General features: G+C 42.3%; 1 protein-coding gene across 1 annotated transcript in view; it reads left to right on the forward strand.

Annotated features, from left to right (window-relative positions):
• Positions 1-26319, forward strand: part of CCDC141 (coiled-coil domain containing 141) — a 165627-nt gene that overhangs the window by 115608 nt on the left and 23700 nt on the right. Inside the window, exons 18-23 of the mRNA XM_078393864.1 lie at positions 14362-14502; positions 15192-15386; positions 17337-17520; positions 18034-18146; positions 19706-19828; positions 22437-23329. Coding sequence (XP_078249990.1) covers positions 14362-14502; positions 15192-15386; positions 17337-17520; positions 18034-18146; positions 19706-19828; positions 22437-23329 — 1649 coding nt within the window. The remainder of the gene's footprint in view (positions 1-14361; positions 14503-15191; positions 15387-17336; positions 17521-18033; positions 18147-19705; positions 19829-22436; positions 23330-26319) is intronic.

Genomic DNA, 26319 nt, shown 5'->3' on the forward strand with positions numbered 1-26319 from the left:
CAGATGATAGGTACGGGAAGGCATTAAAAAACATGAAGCAGGCACAAATCTCCAGTTTGGAGTGCTACATTGGTCCCATTGAGTGGCGCATCATTTCAGAGATATTTCAACAACAACCAACTTCCATTCCTGCACAAAAGAAACGTAGCTGATATTTTTTTTCTGTTGGATATTCGAAAGCACAGATGCCTCTCGAAGTGTATGAATCGAGTCCCCCTCCCCTTTAATGCTTCACAATGCAGAAATAGTGGTTGAGATTTAATGAACTGCTTTGGCCATGTCCAAAATCTCAGGACATCCTAAGTAAGACAACTTCCCCCCCCCTTGAAACAGCTGACTTCCACTGTCATTATAAAGTGCTTCTGAAAATTCCCTCAATTTCATAAATAGCATTCCACGAAGTATGCAGATCTGCCGTCCAAAAAACACAGAATTTGGACATGAGGCATTGAAACAGCTTTGGATTCCTGACGGTATTTTAGAAATAGGTAGATGCATCAGCATTGAAAATCTGCCTTAGAGATGGGCACGAATTGTGTCGTGCCACTTTGTACGAAGCTGTCTGTGCAGCACCCTGGGTGCTGTGAGGACCCTCCTCCCACCCACCCTGCTTGCATGCCACTGGGGTCTTCCTTTTCCAGCAGCACCCCAGTCCAGGCAGGAGACCAGGCTGCCACTCCTTGGCTGCACAGGGAGAATCTCTGTCCCGCCTCCTTGTCGGAGTGGTTGGCTGACAGCTTCACGCAAAGCAACAGGGCTCCATTCATGCCCACCTCTAATCTGCATTTTACTTTTTCTGGCTTTCAGATTGTTATACATCTCACTTTGTCTGTGTCATACCAATGCAAGGCCATGCGTCTTATAACGCAGTCCCGAGGGCATATCCATACACATTGGCTTTACTTCCCCCCCCCCCCACACACACACTACTTGTACTGTTCTGGAACCATGTATCTTTGTCGACGTGAATCTCTGGTGGCCACAGCTTGTAATCACCTCTGCTGATTGGAATATTTGCCCTCAAGCAGTCTTCTGTGCTCGGTGAGAGGGGGAAACCTGCTTTCTCTTTCACCTGCTTATTCATGACATCTCACTTGAGGAACCTGATTGTTCTACATCAGCTGTCTGGGATTTGAAATGGATAATTCTGGGCGGCTGCTTCTTATGGCTAACACAGTTCTTTATTTTTTCTTTTTTTTAAAAAAATTCATAGTTTCAATATTTAGTTCTGAGATCATGGAAACTATTGTCCGCTGAACGAGATTTTGGATAGTGTTTCCTTGTTGTGACTTATCATTTGATGGTTATTATCTTCCTTGCCAGGAGAAACGCCAACCTGTCCACCACAACTTGTGGTGTATTTCCTAGGCATGATTCTCTGGAAAGGGCATTATGCTGAAGGGGGTGGGGTAGGGTGGGGCAGAGATAGGGCAGGTGTTGTTTTTGCAGAAAGCTTGGGAGCCTTGCTGTAGCAGAGGGAGATGTCTCAGCCTAGTGAGTCTAGCAAAACTGCCAAGAACCAGAAATTTTGCAAGTACCAGTTCACATGCTTACCCTGAGGCTGCCCAAAAAAACAGAGCTAGTTTGGGGACTGCAGTAAGAACAGAAGATTGTCCCTGTCATGGTTTAGGCTGTTCTATCAACAGATGTCCATCAACAGTTCCTGTCCAATTGCACTTGATGTGCATCGAGTAATAATCTAATATTGCCTGCTTGGTAGAAGCAAGCCAGTGTTTCTTTTCTACTAGTAGCAAAAAGTTCATTCTAGCTAATGATAATTATGTGCTGTTAAGTAACTTCTGACTTATGGCGACCCTTTTCAGAGTTTTCAAGGTAGAGAATAAACAGATGTGGATTACCCTTCCCTTCTTCTTGGGGCGTGTGTGTGCCCTGGGATAGTGCAGCTTGCCCAGGGCCACCCAGGCTTGCTCTACTTGAAGGAAGAACAATGGGGAGTACAACTCTCATCCTCTGGATCTACCTGGGGCAGAAAGGCTTGAATCTTCCCTGTCTTTTTCACATTTCCTGTTCATCCACACTCAATTTCAAAATGCTATTATCCAAGATGCTGTTTGTACATGTAAAATTAATGCAGTGTGAAACTGCTTAAAAATCTAAAGGGGAATCTGAATTATCAGTGACAAAGATCGATGAGTCAGGAGCAAATTTCTCTTTCTAAACTAGACGTAACTGGGCTAAAACTAACAGAATGAAATTCAATAGAGATACTGTAAAAGTAATTCCATTCAGTTATGAAAACAAAGCAAAAGTGTAGGATGGCGAAGCAGCAGGGAAGCAGGACTTGTAGGCCAAAATCCTGATACTTAGCATAGTAAATCACACTAGAGTAGGTCGATCAAATCAGTGTTTTTTAACCTGGGCGATTTCGTGTTTCAGGGGGGCAATGGAATGAAAAGGGGCAACGTGGGGGCGAAGGAACAGAAGGGGGATGATAGGGGGCGATGGAGCTGCTGTGGCACCACCACCACCACTGAGGAAGTTATCATTGTCCCCCTCCCCACGGCACCGCCGCCACAGGGAGGGGGGCAGTGATAACTTCCTCAATGGCTCAAGGGTGTGTTTCTTTCAAAAAGATTAAGAACCACTGCACTAAATCAGTGAAGACAAGACGAGTCAACTCTCCATATGTTCATTCAAATGGGCCTACTCTAATTGAAGCTTACTTTAGCATAATAAGTCATGGTTAGAGTAGACCTATTTGAATAATGGAACTTATGGAAGAGTTGACTCACTAAATCCAATTGACTCAACTGGGCCTAGTGCAATTTACTACTCTAAGCAACAAGATTTTGGCCACAGAAAAGATCTAATTGTCTCAGTTAATCATAGGCTGATCATGAATCAGCAAATAATGTGGTTTGTTTAAAAAAAAGCTAATGCTGTATAAAAATGCTTAATCAGAAACACTGTGTCCATGAGAAATAGTTGTACTCTACCTGTAATGCTTAAATTACAACACTGTGAAAATCATGTCATAAGGTGGCTACAGTCCAGAGGAGAGGTAACAGGAACTATGAGGTATCTTGGAATTATTATGGGGAATGGTTGAAAGTGTTGGGTATGTTTAGCCTGGAGAACACAAAACAAACTAGGTATATGACAGCTGCCTTCAAATGTCATGCAAAAGATGGAGCAGCCTTGTTCTCTGTTGCCATAAAGTGCTAGACTGGAGAACCAGTGGGAGGACTTGGCAAAGAAACAGGGTTTGATTAACTAAGAAAGGGATTTTGTAAGAGCTGTTCGACAGTTGAGCAGACTGGCCCAGGATGTGGTTGGCTGTCTTTTACTTAGGTATTTAAGCCAGGATAACAGGAATTCTGTATTTGAATCTGCCCTGAAATGTGACTTAGGTTAGATTACTGTATTTTTCCATGCATAAAACAACACTTTTTCCTAAAATAATTAGAGGAAAAATTGAGGGTCATTTTATACCGGGAAGGCAGCAGCAGGAGGCGGAGACTGAGGCAAAGGAGCAGCCGCACTCGACCACCTCTCGTGGCTGCCCATTGACTGCTGCTGCTGCTGGCGGATCACCGCCTCCTCCTGCCAGGGCTTACCTCCAGCTCACGTTGCCACCTTGTCCCTTGCCTGAAGGAGACGATTGGTGGATGGGGCAATCGGGCGGCGGCAGTCAATGGGCAGCAGCGAGAGGCAGCCGAGCGCGGCTGCTCCGTTGCTTCTGTCTCCGCCTCCTGCTGCTGCTGCAGTCTCTTCCAGCACCGCTTGTAGGCTCAGCAGCAGCAGCAGGAGGAGCCATAGGCAAAGGACCAGCCATGCTCGGCCACCTCTCGCTGCTGTCCGTTGACTGCTCCTCCGTCTCCAACAAGGTCATTCTATACATTGGGGGGTTGTATACACAGAAAAATATAGTACCTCTAATGTACCTTCCAACTCTAAAAGTATATTGTCTTCGAAAAAGCACAAAACACTATTCTGAATCATGGTCAAAACGGGAAGAAAGTCATTCTTGAATGTCTTTTTAAGAGGATTTTTAAAAAAAAAAAACTTTGTGCTTCTTTTACAATATCCATTCTTCATTTAGGACAGAAAGCTTCCGCATTTTAAGATAAATCTGAGGTTTCTTCTTCGGAATCTCTGTGAATGCAGACAATTGGGTTTTAGTGCACCTGAGCAGAGACTCTCAGAAACGTCTAGAGCTTTTACAGGTGTCCCTTAGGACCTCCTTCCCATTGCGCATGCCCCACCCATTTCACAGTAAAAAGAAGAAGGAGAAGAAGAAGAGAGAAAAAACAGGATATAGGAAATGAATCTCTTTTCCCCACCCTTTTCCCACTCAGGCCCTCTGCTCTTTTATGGCCTCTTCTGGCTCCTTCAAGCGGTGCAAGTCTTGCCCGGATAAAGTAACTCTTTCTGATGAGCATTCTCAGTGCCTCTTCTGCCTAGGTGAGGCACACCAAACTTTGTTGTCTCAGGCCTGTAGAAATCTAATTAAACCAGCGCTTAAACTTCACCTCCAGTGGTTACGATCTTTCCTCTGGGAAAAATCCCTACAACCACCTCAGCGCTTGACAATGGATCCTAACCAGGCCCAAACCACAGAAGCCTCACCTAGCTCTCAAAATCACTCTCTGACCTCAAGACCGTCCCAACCCACTAAGAAGGCTTAACAGACATTGACACCAAAGCCTTCAGCATTGATGTTGAAACCCACCTTGGCTCACTCCACTGTATGGACACCAAAGTCAACCTCGGTACCGTCAGATACACCTAGAAGGAAAAAGAAAACATCACTCTCTCACAAGACCAAACACACTGTGGATAAACCAGCTACGCCGTCTCCGCTTATGGAAGATCCTCTTCAGGAGACGGTGTTCCTTGATTTATTTTCTGAGGATGAGGCTGTTCCTCTCCCTTTGCCTGCTACCACACCCTCCCCATAGGTCTCTCTTCTGACTGGGGGACCTCTTCAGCTGAGGACACTGCAGTTATGCACTTGGCACAGGAGAGCCCTTAATCTCAGGTTGGCTCAATTCCAGGCCATACATAGGATTTGGTCTTGAACTCAATATGGAAAGATCCTTCTTGGAAGAGGACCCATAAGACACACCACACTAAACTTCACAGGGATACTGAAGGTCACTGATCTTGTGCTCTGCACTGTCACGGTTTTGGCGACAGTAAAATACGCAGAGTTATTGAAGACACTTACAAGTTCTTCTTTGTTGCAAGACGGTTGTATTTACAAGTATTTACAGTTATTTACAGGCAGGCATCTTAACAGCATGGCAGGAACTCTTTATACAAACGGACAGCATGCATGGCAGCAAGTTGTGGAAGAGGAAGAGAAAGACACAAAGACACAGTCCACTTATATACATATACATGGCATTTTTAGTCCAATCAGAATACAGATGACTTCATCCTTTTGCACATGGTCTTCTTCTGGTTTCAAGTCATTGCATCAGCTCCAGAGTGATTCAGCATCCTCACATCTGTGCACAATGGCAGCTCGTTAATGAAACACTTATACATGTTCAGGCCTACAAAATTTCTATATTTTGACATGCACCACACACCTATGGCCCAAGAACCACCATACCAACATTGCCACTTCAAGAAGGTGCGGCTTTATGATCATCCAATCTACTACGAGCCTGAAGTCTATTATGACCTGAGACCATACGAACTAGACCCTTGGTACTGTAGACACAGTTATATTTATTCCTATCATTCAGACTCTTCTTCCGTATCACCATCTTCACCTAGATACCAAACAGCAGCTGAGGTCCTTCCATACCAATCTTTGGAAGATGAATGGCACACTCTTCCACCACCTCCAGTACCACTTCGGCATCGTAAGAGATCCCTTCCACCTGATCAAGACACTTACCAATTAATGGCGGAATGACCACGACATGCAGCTTCAGTACCAAGCTGACCACCTTGGGCCCAAGCTTTATCCCAAGTCCAGTTCTCTTCTTGAAAGGTCACTACAACATACCAAGGACCACCTCCAGAGTCACTTGATACCAATGCCAACCACGTGTCTCTACACAAGTCCAATAAAACAAAGGGTAAACATTACCCATTACCACCTGAGGAACCTTCCAATTGTCCTTCAGTATCGGTTAGGTGGGGCCTTTCTCCATTTCCAGATGAACTCCCCGTTCATTTCAATACCAACACTGACATTCTGATGTTGAAACCAGGGGAGATTCTCCACCCAGTATTCCCACATCAGACGTTGACTTCGCAGAGAACCACCCTCCCTCTCCTTCAGAGGACTTCATATCATACACCCAACTTATTTTCTGTATCGCTAAGGTCATGGACCTCACTTTTGATCAATCAGCACCAGAAGAGTCTGACAAGGTCTATGAGAATATTACTCAAGAACAACCCCACCACTTTGCCTAGTCTTCATCTTGTCTCTTCTCAGACTTATTAAATAATCATGGAATAAACCATTCTTTGTTCCTCAGATTCCCAGGAGGGTTGAAAACCTCTACAAGACCGATGGAGCTACTACCACCTTTCTTTCTAAACATCCTCTTCCTAACTCATTTATTGTGGATGCCTGTCATGTTCCCGGGGGTTACAACAGCTGAAGTCTGATAAACCAGTCCAGGGTCAAGAATACCAAGAATGCAAACTCAATGTCCATAAATTAACTCACAGAAGGAAGTCCAGTGTCAAAGTCCAGAGTCAGAGTTCGAAGTCCAATACCGGCGTAGTTCAAGGGCAGAATCCAGAGTTCAGGGTCAGGAACAAGATGCAAGAAGCATGGATGCAAGCCAAGGTTTTGACTCCTTGCTTCCATGAAGTTTCTGGCTTCACTGGAAGCTTGTTTTATAATGAAACAGCTCCTTGAGCTACTGGAAAGCTTTCTATTCTGCTAGTACTCAGGACTAGATGAACGTAGGTCTCTGTGGAAAGCCTTTGAGCGATCCTCTGATCTTCTTGTCCTAAGTCTCTCCCAAAGCCTGGCCCGAAGCCTGTCTGCTGTGGAAGGAGAATCTGGAGGCAGTTCAGGTGTTTCTGATCTCTTCACATTCTCTTCAGCCACAGTTAACCCTTCTGGGTCCAGGTCTTCGGGAGCAATCATGACAATGCCACCCAAAATAGAGCTTGGAATTGCTCTGCCTCAACTCCCAATAATCATGAAGGATTGCTCCCATAAACCTTCTACTACATCTTTATATACCTACAATTGAAGCATCTCCAAATTTGCGTCACCACGTAACTTGCCTGTTATTCCAATGAGACTCGACACTGTTCTCAACTTCCTTCTTCACTTTGTCATGTGTGGTCTTTCATGTGTGGCACATCAGGCCCTCCTACCCTCCACTGGCTCCTGGAGTTGGGTCAGATTCATGTTGGTAGCTTCGATGACACTGTCCATCCATCTTGTTCTCTGTCGTCCCCTTCTCCTCTTGCCGTCACACTTTCCCAGCATCAGGGTCTTTTCCAGGGAGTCTTCTCATGAGATGGCCAAAGTATTTAAGACTGATGTTCAGGATCTGTCCTTCCAGTGAGCACTCAGGTTGATTTCCTTCAGAATGGAGAGGTTTGTTCTCTTTGCAGTCCAGGGGACTCTCAAGAGTCTCCTCCAGCACCACAATTGAAAAGCATCAATTCTTCAGTGGTCAGCCTTCTTTATGGTCCAGCTGGAAAAACCGTAGCTTTGACAATGCTGACCTTTGTCGGGAAGGTGATGTCTCTGCTTTTTAAGATGCTGTCACCCCCCCCAATGCAGGACACCTACTCCTCAATGGTTGCTCCAGCTGGTGCTTGCTCACCATTTGAACCCGGGCCAAGACTGATGCGTCATTTGGTCGCGCTGTCCTTGTGTCTGCTTTGTCATAACATTCCACCTCCTGGTAAGTCAGCTTGCTAGTCACCCAACTGTGTGCATTCACAGATGACCACTTGAAGAACCAGAGTTACAGGCAAGTCTTTATATAGCAAGTCAGTACCACTTTTTAGTAAATATGCATCCATCCAGTGCAGAGGATGGCCAGATTTACTGTTAACAGAGTTTGCCCCAGTACTCTATTTGCTTGACAACAACTTCTTGTCTCACAGCAATGCAAGAACCTTGCTCTGCAGAAATAGGCTGATCTGTCTCTCTAGTTTTTCTCAGTATTGGAAATGTTGTACTAAATTACAAATTCCTTTGTTTGTGCTGTTGTAAGTGTATGTTCTCTAAAAATCAGTTAATACAAGTGTAAGGATTATTTACACATAAAGAGAGGAGTCCACATTAAAATAATTTCCTGAAATTGTTTGTTTTGGACCGGAAATGAAAGACGGCTCTATTGTTTTCTTTTTGTGAACAAGGACAATAAGCAGATCATTAAAACAAAGTGTTTCTCTCTCTTTATCATTCGTTTTTGCTTTCTTGTGCATTAAATCACAGCGATTGTCATGAAACACCCTTTCCATCCTTCCTTGTTATTGTTGTTGTTTACTCCTTAAGTCGTGTCTGACTCTTCGTGACCCCATGGATCAGAGCACACCAGGCCTTCCGGTCTTCCACTGCCTCCCAGAGTTGGGTCAAATTCATGTTGCTAGCTTCGATGACACTGTCCATCCATCTCGTCCTCTGTCGTCCCCTTCTCCTCTTGCCCTCACACTTTCCCAACATCAGCGCCTTTTCCAGGGAGTCTTCTCTTCTCATGAGATGGCCAAAGTATTGGAGCCTCAGCTTCAGGATCTCTCCTTCCAGTGAGCACTCAGGGTTGATTTCCTTGAGAATGGATAGATTTGTCCTTGCAGTCCAGGGGACTCTCAAGAGCCTCCTCCAGCACCCCAGCCCCTTACCTGTATCAAAATAGTTCTGCTTTAGGAAAGCTGTACAAATTACGTCTGCAAGGCTCTTAGGGGCCAAAATTGCTTGAAGCACTATGATGCATGCCCCTTTTCAACAGAAAAGTAAGCAGTTTGTTTGAATAAGTCAGTTTCCACATTTGAGTCATGTCAAATCTATTACAGTCCGCCACCATGCTTTAATTTGTTAACAATAGTCCTCCGTAGTGGTATTCCCCTGGGGGCCAGCCATCCTCAAGACAGCTAGTGTAGAAGTGAATAGCTTTAGCCCACAGCATTTAGAGGCAATTTTATTATTCCACAGAACTCAAATAATTAAAAACAACATTTGCTGAAGGTGTAGCAACTCTGTACTCCTGTAACCGAGTTATCGGCACTTAGGATTCATCCCAAGCTTTGCCTACTTGCAAATATTCCACTAAGACGGACTGAAAGAAATAAGCACACTTACTGTAGGGCTGGAGCAGTACATGCAGGGACCAATGTCTTTTCTCTTTATTTCATGGGAAGATTGTGGACGACATCAGTTCGCTTTATTTTATTTATTTATTTATTTGCTTCTTTGCCTTGTTTTATCAATGCACTTGCTCCTGTCTTTGATGTTTACCCAGGATAGTCCTATGCAACCGGTCCACAACCGGAAGGAACAGGCAAAAGGAACAGTGGCAGACAGCAAGTTAAGGAACGTTGCTGCTTTGTTCACTTTGATGGAGCGATAATGCTCCTTCTGATGCCAAAGGAAACTTCACCAATCAAATGATGCCAAACTGTTCATTCTTTTGTCTGGAAAGTACAGTCAGCCAGAGCGGTAGCTGTCAGGCACTGTAAAGGTCTAAAACCTCAGCCCATTTTCCATTAAGAGGAAGAAGAGTGTCAGCAGCTGCAGATCTCCTGATGTATGCGCTATCTTTTCTGGATCAAGAATATCTTATTTCATACCATCCCCTTAGCCAGCAGAAAGAGAAAAGGAGCTGCAAATTCTTTCTAAAATGAACACGGGTAAATTGAATGGAGGGTTGCCATATATCCCCTGGTTTGAGGTTAGCCACGCCGCCCGAAAACATTGTATGGTCTGGATGTCAAGCTGGCTGGCTTTTTCTTGTTTTAAGCAAGTCTATAGCCTCATAGAGTTGGAGATGTAAGACAGGCACTTAGTCATTGTTTCGGCCAATTCTTTTACAAGAAATCATGGGTTAATGTATAGATGGTTCCAAGGCAGGACAAAAGTGTGCTTAATTTGTATAATATGCAAACTTGCGTACTCTTCAAATAACCCTGCCTGGTTTTGCATTGAGGTGCAACTTAGGTTACTTGGATTTGGTGAACTGGAGTATGGCAACCCTATATAAAGTAGGAATAGGCACTTTCTTGCTGCGTGTAGTTCATTTTGAGGGTGCTACCTGCTGGAAAGAGGAATTAATTTATATTTTAAACAAATATTATGCCACCTATTGGGAGGAATAGGTGGATTTTATGGACTGGGAATCTCTAGCTTTCATGAATCTGATGCACCCCTAAGCAAGTTGCAACCACTGCAGTTTAGGATAAACTAATAAGGATAATTAGAAATCCTCGTGTAATGGGAGAACCATATTTTAAAGTAGGAGACATTATTTATAACTCATAGTAAGGACAGGAGTCAAACAGCTCTTGGATAAGCAAACAGGTTTAAGTGTGTTTATTTTGGGATCACGTGAGCATGAATGTGCATCATGTGTTCGCGTTTATTCAGGATTGTGCATCACGTGTTCATATTTATTTATTCCCATCCAGTCTGAAGGGCTCATTAACTGAATGTGCTTTCTTAGTTTTTTTCTTTTCACAACAATTGTTTTGCCACCTAGGATGAACGATAAATTCTCTGATTCCCTGAAGTGAATGAGGAAACCGGGCTGTGGATGAATTCTAATGGGTGTTTGAAAGCTTTCTGGGTTTTTACAGCTTAATATAGGGCTTGGCGATGCAGCTCTTTTGGAACGGGGTAGTGCAGGCTAAATTGAGTTGCTTAAGGTCGGGTAGAGATCCAGTATACCGTGTGCTGCAGTCTTTGCATCCACATGGCATATTCACCTCAAGCAACCCTATTTGGTCTACTTCTTTTAAGAAAAGCTAGAAAGGAAAAGGAGGAAAATTCCTCCTCCTTGCCCCCCCGTCTCCTCCCACTTCTGGGAAGAAGTCTTCAAAAAAACTTTTCATTTTCCCTAAAATGTGCATTGGCACTTCCTTGATTTTTTTAAAAACTTTACTTCCTTGCTCTCTTCTCCATGAAGGAGCAGAGGAAAGAAGCACGTTTTTGATTTCCCAATTTTCCAGTACCATTAAGTGGTTAAGCCGACTGTTTAAGTCACTCGAGATTTTGGGAAAGCGAAACCAGCTGGGAAGTTAAAAGCAGGAAGCTCCTTTTTTGTTTGCTCCTGGTGATTGCATGTCCTGGAAATGAACCAAATGGAACAATCCTATCTGTACCTAAAAGAATTGCTGGCCCTGACAAGGACTCAGAAAGGTGCAGGTAATAATGCTCTGGAGTCTGGTGGGTTCACTCTACTAAATACACCATCTGGCAACCAGCAAAAAGAATGAACCAGCCCATCCCTAGAGGGGACTAAATACCTGTGTAGTCACCCTAATAGTTTTCCTAGTAAGTACGATGGGCACAAACCCCTGGTTCAGAGGTTTGCCCCAGTTCATTTGCTGCTGTAGTTTGGTGGGCACCCACTCGGAAGCTTCCCTGCCCTGCTTGCTCAAGGCACTGCTTTTGAGTGGGCGCCTGCCAGAGAGGGGGCAGGGCACCACACCACAAATCATCTGTTGCCCATCTCTACTAGTAAGCTTGGAATTCAAGCCAGATTTTGAATCTTAGTCTATTTGTTTTTGATGTGGGAATCTACCTAAGGGTAGTTTTTAACAAGGGCATGCAAAATCAAATCTATTTTACTGGGGGCAACTATTTCTGAGAAAGAACAGAAGGCAACAAGTAGGAATAAAGTATCAGTTCTGGCAAAAAAAGAGGTTATAAACGGTGGGTGTGTGGGTGTGCGTGCACATCTCTCTCTCTCTCTCTCTGAACTGGTGCTTTTTAACTTCTTCGTAACTGACCTGGAGCTAGAGGTGAGCAGTAAGGCAACTTAAGATGGTGTTGCTGACAACCACCGTTTTAGGATAGTTGGAACAAAAACAAACTGCAAAAAGCTCCAAACTGTAGAGGAAGTGGGGCTGGGGTCCTGGTTAAAATCACAAATGGGGGTCCCTCTAACCAAAGGAAAAGTCATTTATTTATTTATTTAAAATATTTTTACCCCATCTAAAAAATGGACCAAGGTGGCTTGCATTGTTAAACAAGACAATATTTGAAAACTGAAAACAGCAAGTGATACAAATATTTTTTTAAAAAAATTAAATTGTGTATGTTGTGTAAGAACAAACAAACAAATAAATGCTTATGTGCACACACTAATGGGATGTGAGCCCATCTCTTTCTGGGCACAATTCAAAGGATTGGTTTTAACTTATAAAGCTCTAAATAGCTTGGGTCCAAGCTACCTCAAAGACCCCATCTTCCTTTCTGAGCCTGCTTGGGTGTTAAAATCACCAGGAGAGGCCTTTCTCTCAGTCCCACCACCCTCACAAGTATATTTCCTTGGGGACAAGGGAGAGGGCCTTCTCTGTGGCTGCTCCCAGACTTTGGAACCCCCTCCGACGGGAAGCTAAGTTGGCCCCATCTTTGCTGTCCTTCCACAAGCAGGCAAAGACCTTTCTTTTCAGGCAAGCTTTCCCTGAGTGACTGCTTATCTAAGAAGGGTTAATAAAAATTGAATGATTTGTATTTGTGTAGGTTGGTATTTTGGTTGCTTCTAAATCTGTTTTGGTAATTTTTTTAATCTAATATGTTGAATATAATGTTTATTTCTTTTTAAAGTGTTCATATAACTTATGGTTAAGCACTTTCAGTATTGACTTTTTAAAGGATATAAGCTGCCTTGGGTCCTTTTTTTAGGACAAAGGCAGGATAAAATTTTTCAAATAAAAGTAACTGACTGGCAAGAAAGAGCCTTTTGGTGGAGAATTAGGGAAAAAAATGTTGACCAAGTAGCTGTGTGACTCCTGAAAATTGCAGATTCCATTCTGGACATAGTTATAAATGAAATCAATATAAAGTGATATATTTATATATACCAATATAAATATTTGTATTCAAGGTAGATGTAAATCTGTGATGGGTGAGCACCTGGAATACGTACTGTCTAGAGTCCTGCCACAGCACCTTTTTTAAAAAGTGTAAAAGACCCATTAAAGTGCAACTGAAAAAAAATTAGGGAACTGGAGCAACCTCCCTATGAGAAAAAGTTAAAATCTTCAAGAGTTTTAAAAATGTCCTTATCTGTGTCAAGTCGTGGGGTAAAATTGTAATAAAATTAATTTTAATAAGATGAATTAAGTTTAATTAACATAAATTTTAATTTAAAAAAAGACACTCAAGGAGGGACTTCAATAGAAACATACACAGTTATGGATGGTATGGTGCAACTGGACAAGGGGCACATTTTTCCCCCTCCCTGCCTTGTAAAACTAGAATCCCTCTTAATTCATTGAAGTTGGATGGTGAGAAATGCAGATCAGATCAGATTAGAGCCTTTGAAAGAGCACATAGTTAAACTGGAATGCTCTGCCACTTGCTCCAGCAATGGCTGCCAATTTGGGAGGCCTCAAAAGGGGAATCGGAAAAACATTATGAAGAACAAAACTTCATTAGTGACTGCTTGATTCCAGACCCTCACCCTCCCTGAGCCCCCTTCTAGTTCCATCGCCAGTATGGTTGGTGTCTGCTCCCTGCATAGCAATTTTTTTAAAGACAAAATCCTAGAAAAAACATGGGCTTCCCTGTTTCCCATAACACTGTTTTGCAACGAGGTTGCTTTTGGGATACTATTTAGCCAGAAGGTTTGGTAGCACGAGGCTCGTTTTGCCGAGAGGCCGTTCATTCCTTTCTAAACCCATCCTTATAAAGGCTCATACAGACGTCATATAGATACGTCTGTCTACACAACATTTCACATCTCAACATAACAGAAAATACCCCTTCCCATAACAGGATAGGGCAAAAAATTAAGTAGATCAGAAAACAATAAATGTTCTTGCAACTCACATTTGTATCTAAGTGCAGTGTGTAGAAGAGTTCAGCACACAGTGTCCTTTTGGCTCACACATGGTGGAATCACTTACGAGTTTTGGCATATATGTGTTTTCCCTAGCAGCGATAACATGTATTGAATATTTCCCCGTGATATTTTTAGGTATTCTAGCCTGGAAATTCACTTCCTTTTAGAACACTGTGCTTTCAACGGAGTAAATGCTTACATTCCACTTAACAAAATTATAGTTTACTTGTTTTTCCAACATAGAGATTAGCCTCATGGAAATATGCCGTGTGTACACAAATGCTTTCAGATGTAAATTTAATCGACTTTAGAACTTATATTTATCTATCTGTATATGATATAAATTTATTTTATATCACTGGCATAGTTCAACTAACAATATCCCTTTTTTCAGCTCAGGGAATCATTTAAAGATCTCAAGAAGAAATTCAACAACATGAAATTCAACTACAGCAAGAAAACAGAAAGAGCACGAAACCTCAAGACACTAAGAATTCAGATTCAGCAAGTTGAGGCATATTCTGAAAAAATGCAGGTAGTTTATAGCAGTTAGCAAACAGTAATTGATTGCTCTGCATACATAGACCCTAATCTACTGTTTGTCCCAAATTTAAAAAGACCTTTTGAAATGAATGGGATTTGTTAATAATAGGTAACATTTAGATCCATTGATTTCACTGGAGTTAGGACTAACATTGAACTTGGTCCATCAGCTTTATCCCAAAGGAACGCAGATATGACTGACACCATTCATCAGATATTTTTCTTATTGCAGCTGATGTAAGAGAACACCAAAGGTCAAAGATCATTTTTCTGTTAGTAATTGGCTTAGGGGCTGTCCTTTTTTTAGAGTTTAAAACAACTGCTTTCCCCCCCTCAATATTAAATAAGTATTGTTACTATATTATAATCCTGTCATTTGTGCAATAGGCAAACTTTTTAAATTAACAAAGGCTAAAATGCTATGCAGAAACCTACCAAACCACTGTAAGACCCGACAGCCAAAGGATATAGAACAGCGTTACTTCAGGTTTACCTTCTGTGGATAATTATAAAGTGTTAGGTTCCACAGAAGTGGTAAATCATCACTGAAATGTAAAAATGTGTACCATTTCTTGTGTTCTCCTATATTTCTAATGCTGTTATGCAGAATATTTTCCCCTGTCACTCTGTTAAATGTAAATAAATTTCTAAAAACTAACCTTGCTGTCTTCATTGTAACAGGTACTGAAGAAAAAGGCAGAGAATTTAAAGAAGAAAATCTTAGATTCGTTCGCAACCCTCCCAAGTGATAAAGCCGAGATCCTTTCTGAATCTGTTAATGAATTAGAGAAACAGCTGAACGAATTTGGCAAGACTTTGGAGGATTACAAACAAAACTTAAATCTCATGGAACACCTGCAGCAGATGATGGAAGAGGTACTGTATAAGAAAACCACTTATGTTCTTTTGTCGTTTTAAATTGTGATAAGAGCCCAGTTTTGAGGTATGGGTTGAATGTACACTCTTGTGTAGCAACAATCAGTTGGTATATCCCAACCTTTAAATACCAGCATTGTGGAGAAAGCCTGAATACAGATAAATGCAATAGTGTGCATTTGTATATAAATACCCCTCCACAGGTGGACATAACGAGGGTCCAACCCCCTGGGGCTGGACTGTCTGTCTGCTGCTGCTGCAGCTCCGCTCTCCCTTCCTATCCGTCTGGAGCACTGGGGTGGCCAGCCACTCTTTAACCTGGCAGAGAGGCTCGTCCTGCCTCCTGCCAGGAGTGGCTAATTGACCGCGAGCTCCGAAGCGATAGGAAGGGAGCGCGGAGCCCACAGCAGTAGCAGACAGTGAGTGAACGGTCATTATGTCCACCTGTGGGGGGGTATTTGTATACAAATATGAATACCCCCATCTCTAGTTGGCATTCACCCATCTTTTAAAAATTATTTGCATCCTAAATTTTAAGACTCGTATATTTATTTAAATGTTTTGACCAACCTTTGGGACTGAAGAAGTGGATTTGTCCAAGAAAGCTCTTATTAACTTTTAAGGTGCCACAATTCTTTTGTCCTCTTTATTTTTTATTTTTCTTTTGGTTTTGCCTGATATGCTAGCTCAAACTAACATGGCTACCTCTTCTAAAACCTGACCAACCTTGTTACCCCGAGAAGTGGGCTACAGTCCACATAGGTTTACACCAATTAAAACTTCTCAGCTTGGGGAAGCTGAGAGTTGGAGTTCAAAAAGTAACTCATCTACGCTCTGTATAGTCGGAGTGGGAAAACATATATGGATATGCATCCCACTGAAAAGCAAAACAGTGGATCGTTGTACAAGCAATAGTGTTTTCTTCAGGTTTATATCCATAAGATATATGATTCAAGAAGTAATATATGCATAGAGTCCTGCTTATTTCAACAGCAAGAAAGCCAGCATATGGCCACAGATCAGATTTGGTTGGCTATGGCTCTGATATTGTGACCCAGATATGCTTAGCAGAATAAATCATACTGGAGTAGGCCTATTGAATCAATGAAGGTTTAGTAAGTCAACAGTCAACTCCTCTGTGGGTTCATTGATTTAAAATGGACCTTACTATGCTAAAGTTAACCACAGTTAGAGTAGGCCCATTTGAATCAATGGAATTTATAGATGAGGTGACTTGCCAAATCTTCATTGATTCAATGGAAGTACTTTAGAATGAATTACTACACTTAGCAACAGCATTTTGTCTTTTATCTGTGAGCCACAAGATAGAATTATTAGTTCATTCCTCTTTTGTGCTTGCTTTCTTACTTTTAAGAATGGTAGAGTACCTAACTTTATTTCCCACACACGCGCCTTGCAGGTATATTGCTATAATTAGATTGTGTATTTGTCCTTTCTACTCTATTCTTATTTAAGAATAAAGCTATATAAGTCCCAGGAGTGACTTAGCTGTACAACCAACATAACTTCCTTTTATGACACATAACAATGTTACATCGCTTTTTCCAAAGAACAATAATCTTTCCAATCAGCCAGCATCATATCATTGATTAGAAGAAATACTTGATATTTGTTATATGTTTGAGTCCCTGTGAATGTTGACAAATCTTGTTAATATTCTAAAACTCAAAGATATGCCAGTGAACATTGGCAGTCGTTTAAACCAGCATTCCCTAGTGTATGTAAACAAGCTGATAATGACAAGCCTGTTTGAGGGCATTCACAAAATTGATCTAAGACTGTCAACAGCCATGCCTGAAGTGCAATATTCCTATAGTTTAGGCCCGCACTATAATAAAAGAGCACAGCAAGCCCTGATCTTTTTAATTGGGCTGTCCTTGGGCAGAGTGAGGCAGGCTGATCGAGATTTCTGTTCCTTTTCTTCAACAGTGTCAGTTTTGGTGTGAAGAAACAAGTGCTACAGTAACTAGAGTTGAAAAATATTCATCAGAGTGCAGGACAAGAGAAGCGGTAGAAATACTTTACAAGCAATTCAACAAATTTCTTGACCCTATTGTCCCTCAACAGGAGGAAAGAATTCAGCAGATTACTAATCTTGCTAAGGATTTATATGGTAAGAATTTCAAAAATTCCATGTGTGCTCTTGGGAAAATAAGAAAGACAAATCAGGTTTCTTTTGCTTCAGAACAAATAAAGATTAGGTAGCATCTGTTCTTTCTGCATTTATGATCCTATAATGGCAATCACTTTAAAACTGAAAAGTCTAATAAATGAGCAGAAGTAATAGACTTATTTATCCCATTAAAACAGTGACTTTATTTCATTACAGCTTAAACATGAAAGGGGTACGATATTATGGATATTTACTGAGCAGTGAAAAAATGATCTGGGAGAAGTTAATTTTGAGTAAATGTGAATAAGATCACTCCAAATTGTGTGATCCAGGGTCTGAGAAAGAGGTCACACCCATTGGAGAGCTATCATCAGAGGCTCGAAATTTCACGATAAATTGGCTGTGCTATAAAAAAAAAACTAAATACATTTAAGCCTAATATTTTACATTACCTACATTATTTGCACTAATGGAAATATTTTGCTTGTTCTTCCATTCTTTTGTAAACTACAGGTACTGAAGAAGGAAAGAAGTATGTTGAAAAAATAGCAACAAAACACAAGGAAGTTCTAGATTCTGTCAGTGAATTGTGTAGTTCCCTAATGGAACTGGAAGATAAGCTTGGGGTAATTTCCCCCCACCCCACCCCTTATTACTGAAAATGATCTTGAATACTTACACACCAGTCCAGCGAGCTTCTGTGTTGGAAACACCAGCTTTGAAGGAGTGTGCCAACTGTTGAGCTGTGACTGCATTATGACCTTTTTGTTTCAGTACAGACACAGATCAGTTTTTATTATATAACAAAAGAGCTGGCACAGACTCTTGGTACAACCATGTCCGAAAAGGCCAGATCTGACAACAGAAGCCACAGCAGGACTGCATTGGGAAAAAGCTTCCACTCGTGCTCAGGTGGAAATTTGTATGAGTATGGGTGGAACCTCAGCAGGATTGGTAAGGTGCATGCCATGTTCAGGAGCAGTCTACAGAAATAGAGAAGGGACGAGAGGGAACTTGGGTGCCATCATAGCACAACTGCAAAGATGAAGTACAGAAAGTCAGATGTTGGATGTCTTGATTCTCAGTGGCTCCCCTTGACAAGGGGCAGAATGATGGGGCGAAGTTCCCCCTTCGCAACCCTTCAGCCCCTACGCAGCCTCCAGAGGTGCAAGGACTGGACATGACCACCCTAGAGCCTTGGAGGGCCACATCCTGCCCACCCAAAGTATTTTTCTTGGGTGGCTGTTTTCTTCAGTTTTGTTTATTTTCTTTGGTTTTACTGAAAAACCCCTCTTGATCTTTCCAGTGGTTAATTTTCTCTTCATTGCCAAAAATTTGGAAAGGTTGTGGGGAACAGGATGCCGTGTGGCATTATACATAGCAAAATTGTCTCTCTCCGCTCCTTAGATGGCACAAAAGGTCTTGGGGGTCCACATCAGGCGTCCACAGAGTGGGGCAGGCTGGAGAAGAGTGTGACTTAATCTGCAATTTAATAAGGAGGTTCTCTATTGAATCCTAACACTAATGATGTCCCTTTCTAGTCTCTATCACATACGTGAATAGCTGGCATTCACTCCAATGTAGGAAGGTAGAATGCTGGGTGGCCCGGATTTCAGTGTCCTTGGCAAGCGTCATGTGACTAATGACTTGAAGGCGCACAAAAACATACAAAAGACTACAGGAAACCCTACAATACAGGGGAACCTGTCCTTCACACACTATACTTATTAGGGCAGCAGAGATGTCACTCAAAACCAGTTATCAACTGAATATGTTAGATTACTATATCTCCTAAATTCAAAGTGAAATCATTCAGCAAGAGCAGGTCTGAGTTAATCAACTTCATGAAATGTGAAAAAGTTATTTTTAGGAAAGAAAACTGGGGTGAGATCAAGGGCTTCAGGTTTAGAACACATTTCTTCTAAATGGTTGTGGGTTGTTTTTTCTTCTTGCTTTTCTTGCTTTGTTTTTGGTTTATATTGTATTACATTTTATTACTGTAGAGCAGGGTACTTCTGTGGCCCCAAAATAGGATATAAATGCTGGTATAAATAGAAGTGTGAAGTCTACATATAGACATGTGACAATTGTGTGCAGAGTTTGAATAGGTATAGAAATGTTTGACACATCAGTTACTTTTCTTACTGTCTTGTTCGTTACCGTAACTTTTTGCTTCATTTAACAGGAAGGCTCACTAGAGGAAAAAACACCAGATTCCGATACTGTTGTTGGTGAGATCGAAGCTGAACAGGAAATACAGAAACAGCAGATAGAGAAGGACTATGTAAAAGAAAAGGCAAAGGAGCAGGTTTGCAAACTTTTCCCCTCTTGATTTTTGTGTGAGCAAAATTCAGACTATTGAGAGCTAGTTAGAGAGGCAGTTTGCACACTTAAATAATCATAGAATATGCCTTCACAGCAAGGACGTGCCCAGATGGCTACTTAGAAGTATCTTATTGTATATCATTTGACATATTTGAAGCAGGGCACAGAGCCACCTGTTTGTGTTGTATCCTTGTTTGCACACAGCCAAAGGTTTTCCTTGTTTGACAGGAGAAAGAGCTCCTAAAAGGGCCACGGCCAAGAAAAGGTTGAGAACCACTGCATTACACCATTTACAATATTAGACAGAAACACAGTTGTTTCCGTTCCATTAGGAAACATTTCTCTGCATTGAAACTATGATTAATCAGGTCCTCCTTTTCTTCACAACAAATGCTTGTCCCATGAGAAAAGTTAGAAGATATTTCAGGGTTGGAACAACATTTGGCTTTTGTTGTTACAAACATTGCCCTTGGCGTCAATTCATTTCTAATGCATATTATATGCGGTTTTGTTTAAACTGATAACAAGACTATATTAAACTTGTAACAAATCTAGACTGGCAACAAATCACAGTTTCATAGTGAACTGAAAAATAGTCCATTCGTTGTTTAAAACAGCATTGGGCAGGCATCGTTGAAAAGAAGCTGTTATCGCCTCCACTGCCATCCCCAGAGAACTGCTCTAGGAATCACATGTACAGTGGTGCCTCGCTTAACGAGCACCCCGTTTAACGACAAAAATCACATAGCGATTAGGTTTTTGCGATCGCAAAAGCGATCACATAACGATGTTTTGAATGGGAAAGAATCGCTGTTTCGCTTACCGATTTTCGCATAGCGATTTTTTCCCAACAGCTGATCGGTGGTTCCAAAATGGCCGCCGGAAAAAAAATAGCCACCCGCTCTTTTTTGGGACGGATTCCTCACTTACTGGGCAGCGAAAATGGCTGCCGTATGGAGGATTTTCGCTTAAAGGTAAGTTTGTACCCCACTGGAACGCATTGAAGGGGTTTCAATGCGTTTCCATGGGGTTTTTTAAATCGCATAGCAATGTTTTCGGTTAGTGGCGATTTTTGCCGCACCGATTAACATCGCTATGCGAGGCACCACTGTACCTTCCCCCGCCCCCGGAAGTTGGTTTCAAAACTGAAAGTGACCAGAAATTCACTCCCAGTTAAAAAAGCAAAAAGGATGTTTCCAATAAATATACTTAAGAATTCTACATGTTTTGATGAAAATGAAGCAACGTTAACACTCACTGCTCTACCAGTTGTGGTTCACACACTGGTAACCTCACCATTGTAGGACATTGAGTTTGAAACCTGCAAGTGGTACAGAATGCATCTCACTACACGTAACGTCCATTCTGGAATTGCAGTGACTGCCTATCTGGGAATGAGCCATATTCCAGGTTCTGCAGCTGAAATGCAAAGGCCGTCAATAACTCGAGACCTGGCTACATCCTAGACCTCCTTCCTTGGTTGATCTCTGAGACCTTCAGAGGAGGCAGTGTTGGTTGATGCACACTAAAAGGAACGTCACTCATGTTATATCACAAAATTAGGACACCCTAGTACAGTAGTGGTACCCACTCTCTGGAATAACTTTTTGTATGCACTTCTGGAAGCAGAAAATGTAGAGGTTTTAAATAAACTTTTTAAATAAAATTTTCCAGGGTTATTGTTTCAACGTACATACCATCCCATAGTGCTAGAGCACTCTTTTTGGATGGTTGACAGCATAATGATGCAAGGAACACTTTGCCCCCAGTGAGTTGGGTCCTCAATTTACCAAACTTGGAAGGATGGAAGGCTGAGTCAACCTTGAGCTGGCTACCTGAATCTATCCAGATCGAATTCAGGCCATGATAGCAGAGGTTTGACTGCAATACTGCAATTTGGCCACTGTGACATAAAAGCAATCATGACATTGCTCTGATTTACTATTTTTATTTCCTTATGCCGTTATATATTTTGGCTCTGGATGTGTAATACCTTTTATATAAACCATTCAGAGATTTCATTATAACTAGTGGTATATAAGTATGACATTTGTGGTGTGTAAGTATCATCAATCAATTCCTAGTGGCCATGAAAATTTGAGTTTGGGGCTGTTCTTAACCCATCACAAAATAATTATTGGAGAAGGGAATAAAGCAGAAATGTGGGTCATCCCAGAAAGTTGAGGACATTTAAATCTCATGGGACAGCTAGTGTTGGAATGTGTATGAGAGAAAAGTAATTAAAATGAAGGATAGTGTTCCGATAGGATGGCACACTCTAAATTGTTCCTCTTCCCAAATCCTCCGGAATACAAAATGTTGCAGATTTCAAGAATTACTATAAGGGCTTATTCGTAGAGAGAGAAGAAAGAGCCTGATGACCATTGACTTGATTTTATAGTAAAGAAACTGTAGATTAAGATTTCCCAGGACTACTAGCAAGGGATCTATTCTATTAGCCTCAAATGTAATAAATGCATTGCGCTCTTAGAAATTACATCATTTCAAAGCAGATTGTATGACAAGAACAAACGAAGGGTTGTATACGTTTTTGTTCAGAGACTCTCTCTGTCTCTCATTCTGTTTTTAAGGAAGAGGAGGCTTTGGCCAATCCTTCAGTCATCTGCCCAACCGGTGAGGATTCTGTTCCACCGGACACAGAACGTTCATCTCCTGCCAAAGAGGACAGCTTTCAGGCTGAGCTGCTGGCAGAAGACATGCCCTCTGGAGATGAATATGAGTGTATATCCCCTGATGATATCTCTTTGCCACCGCTTTCCGAGACCCCAGAATCCAACCTTCTGCATTCTGAGACGGAGCTGGAAGAGCCCTCTTGCTGTAGTTCGCGGAGCCTGCATGTCAGCTCTTATAGTGTGCAAATGCAGATAAACGCTAGCGGTAAAAGAATGGCCGAGGAATCTGATCCCTTAACCCCTGCTGCTTACGCTGACCTGCCTGATGGTGGTCACAGGAAGGAATGTATGTCCGATCAGCTAGAGAGATATTCTTCCTCTACCTTAAGCTACTCCTCTAAATGTCAAGTGGAATCCCCTTTTGCTCAGAGTTCCCCAGAACTGCCTGAAACCAGCCCTCTTTCCTGCACGCCTGAAGCAAAGCCGGCCTTCTGCATGTCGAGTGAAGTGTGTGAGACGCATCTGCAGTGCCATGAGGTTCGCCGAAGCACAGGAAAAGTGCAGAGACAATTGCATGACAGAAATAACTTGACTAAAAAACAGGGCAGGCTGCATGCTTCACCCAACGCATTCTCAGATCTCCTGTTTCAATCAGACGCCACCAGAAGCTGTCAGAGGCAGATGGTCACTCGAGAAGAGATTAAAAGTACATCTGAAAAGAACAGCATGGTCAGCCTATCTGGACAGGCGCCTAGCTTCTCCAAGCTTCTGTCTAATGTAACTGTCATGGAAGGTTCTCCGGTGACTTTGGAAGTAGAAGTAACAGGATTCCCAGAGCCTACACTGACCTGGTGGGTAGCTTACAATGAGAAAACCTAAATATAAATAGAGAAATCCCCACTGAGAAACATATAACTGGACACGAGTATGAAAATGGGATGACCATCTTCATATCACTCCACATTTCTACATATCCACATTATTCCATTTCCTGCAAAAATAAATTTAATAGCCATAATATGTGTGCATTAAGAGGGCTATAGACTGCCACGGTATTCCAATTACAAAGCTACACAGGGACGCCCAACCCAAAAGATGAAATAGTTTAGAATAGGGCTTTTTTAAAAAAAGGATTAGGTTTTTAAAAAAAGAAAAAGAAACACTTTTGTTTTGAGAAAAGACATTCCGGGCACTAGAAGTGACTTGTGCAATAAAAGTCCCTTTTCTGATTTCTTATCAACGTGGCTGAATTCCAGTAGATTTGCAGAATGCCTTTCTTAGCAGCACAGTGTTAGACTGAATGAGCCACATGACTGCTTCCGCACCTAAAGAAGCGTTGTCCCCATGACCTACCAAAAAGGCCGTGGGCTCATTACTCCTACCACTGGCAGGATCCAGGCAAGAGAGAAGAGATGCTTGTCTGGTCTTAAAGGTCGGGGAGGGGAGGGGAGAGGAGGCTGGTGTGGATGCCTAGAATCTTGCCCTCAGAAAAAATGCAGCCTAGACTGGAGGTCTCATGCACTTGACAGAAACAATGCAAAATCAGTTGATAGGGTGTGTATGGGATCCAGGTTTTTCTTTTTCTTTTTGTAAGTGTAGGCTTTCCAAGACTTTATGGCACATTTTTAAACCTCATTCATAGTTTTAATACACCCATAAAATACCAATTGATAATAATTTTTAAAAAAGTGACCATTGTACTTGTTAAGGCTTTGAAATTAGTAAGGAGGGGCAGGAAGCGAGGGACACCTATGGAGAGAGAATGGAATAAATAGTTCAGAAACCTGCTGACATACAATTAGTGCAGACAATTGCTGCTGTTGCGTGTTGAATCATGTGGCTTGCATGTTTTGGTTCCGTGGTTTCGTGATTTACAGAATATCCCATCCGAGTTGAAGCTGGACAGATGGAAGGCCACGAGAATCCTAGGGTGTGTCCATAAATTCAATGAAAAGTAACCAGTCTCTTGGAGAAAAGGTATCTCTAAAAAGTTGTCCGTTGGTTTAAAGCCCTTGCAGCCCATTTAGCCTGGAGATGAGTCTCCCAGAAAGGGAAAAACAAACGAGCAGAGCCTGGCCAAGACCTAGTTGAGAGGCTCTTCAGCTCTTTCTACTGTTTTGAAATTTCCATTTGAGCAGCTGGCAGAAGTAATGAACTTTGTTCCGTACGGAGCAAGTCCCTCTTCGCCTCTATAAAACAAAGTGCAAAGAATTTCTCTCAAGGCAAAATATATTGATGAGTAATTCTACTTAAAACTTCAGCTGCTTGTCTCTAAAAAAGAGACAAGCACTCAAGGTACATAATACAGGATGGAATCTCCAAGGCCATGCCTCCTTCACCAGACAGATGGCATGTTGGGGTGAGAATAGGCAGAGGTAGAGAGAGGCAATAATGCTACTTGTGGATCATTTTCTTAAACTCTTAAGCTGGCAGAAATAATTTTGAAAGGAAGGGAGGAGGCTGATGGGCAGAGGCATCCTGTTGATACTCCTAGATCTCTCAGCGGCTTTTGATCGCGTCGACCACAGTATCCTCCTGGACAGGCTCTCTGAGGTTGGGATTGGGGGCTTAGCATTGAGCAGGCTCCGATCCTTCCTCAAGGACCATGTCCAGAGAGTTCAGCTAGGGGAGGAGGTGTCGGCACCTTAGACCCTTCGGTGTCGGGTTCCTCAGGGATCGGCACTATCCCCAGTGCTGTTTAATATGTTAAGCCATTGGGGGAGGTCATCAGGAGTTTTGGAGTAAGGTGTCATTAGTATGTTGATGACACACAATCTCTATCTCTCTATTACCATCTGGACATTGGAGCATGGCCTGGTTGCAGTATTGGAATGGAACAGGGCTAACAAGCTCAAACTGAACCCAGACAAAACAGAGATTTTGCTCCTAGGGGGGAGGGCTCTAATAGCTTAGAGGGGATGGTCCCTAGGCTGGTTGGTGCTCCCCTCCAGTTTAGGGACCAAGTGTGTAATTTGGGCATTCTTCTGGGCCTGGTTCTCTTTTGGGAGTCCCAGACTGCAGCCATGTCCAAGTCAGCCTTTAACCATCTTAGGCTAATTGCCCAACTTCGCCTCTACCTAGACAAGGACTCTCTCAGGACTTTGGTGCAGGCCCTGGTCATCTCCCGGATTAACTAGAGCAATGCCCTCTACGTGGGGCTCCCCTTGAACCTGATCTGGAGACTTCACTGGATCCAGAATGCAGCACCCAGACTGGTGGTTGGTGCAAATAAATTGCACCATATCACTCCAGTTCTGGCTCACTTCCACTGGTTGCCCATGGTGTCCTGGATCAGGTTCAAGGTTTTGACACTCACATACAAAGCCCTCCAGGTTTTGGGCCCATGTTACTTGTTGGAACATCTCTCCTTAATGTCGTCTGCCTGACCCACAAGATAATCCCTGTCGAGGCTCCTCCGGGAGGGAGGCTCATAAATCCTCTACAAGAGGTAGGGCCTTCTTTGTGGTGGCTTCAACTTTACGGAACCAGCTTCTGCTTTTCGGAAGCAATTAAAGACATTGCTTTCCAGGGAGGCTGTCCACGCTGACCCCAGCTGACCACCTTCTCTCCCCCCCCCCTTATTTTTTCTTTCCCCTCCTCTTCTTTCCTCCCCTCTTCTCCTCCATCCACTCTGGGATTAGTCAGTGCTATTAGTTTTTTATTTTTTAGGGTTATTCCTATTGGTTTTAATATTTTAATTTTAATTTTTGTTTTCTGTTTTACGAGTTGTGACTCGCCCAGAATAATGCTGTGACACTAATGAGAGCGGGATACAAAATGCATAAATAAAAATAAATAAATATCTGTAAATTGGCCTCCCAAACCACCTTGGAACTAGACT

This window comes from Pogona vitticeps, chromosome 1 (genome assembly GCF_051106095.1).
Source record: "Pogona vitticeps strain Pit_001003342236 chromosome 1, PviZW2.1, whole genome shotgun sequence".
Taxonomy (NCBI): Eukaryota; Metazoa; Chordata; class Lepidosauria; order Squamata; family Agamidae; genus Pogona; species Pogona vitticeps.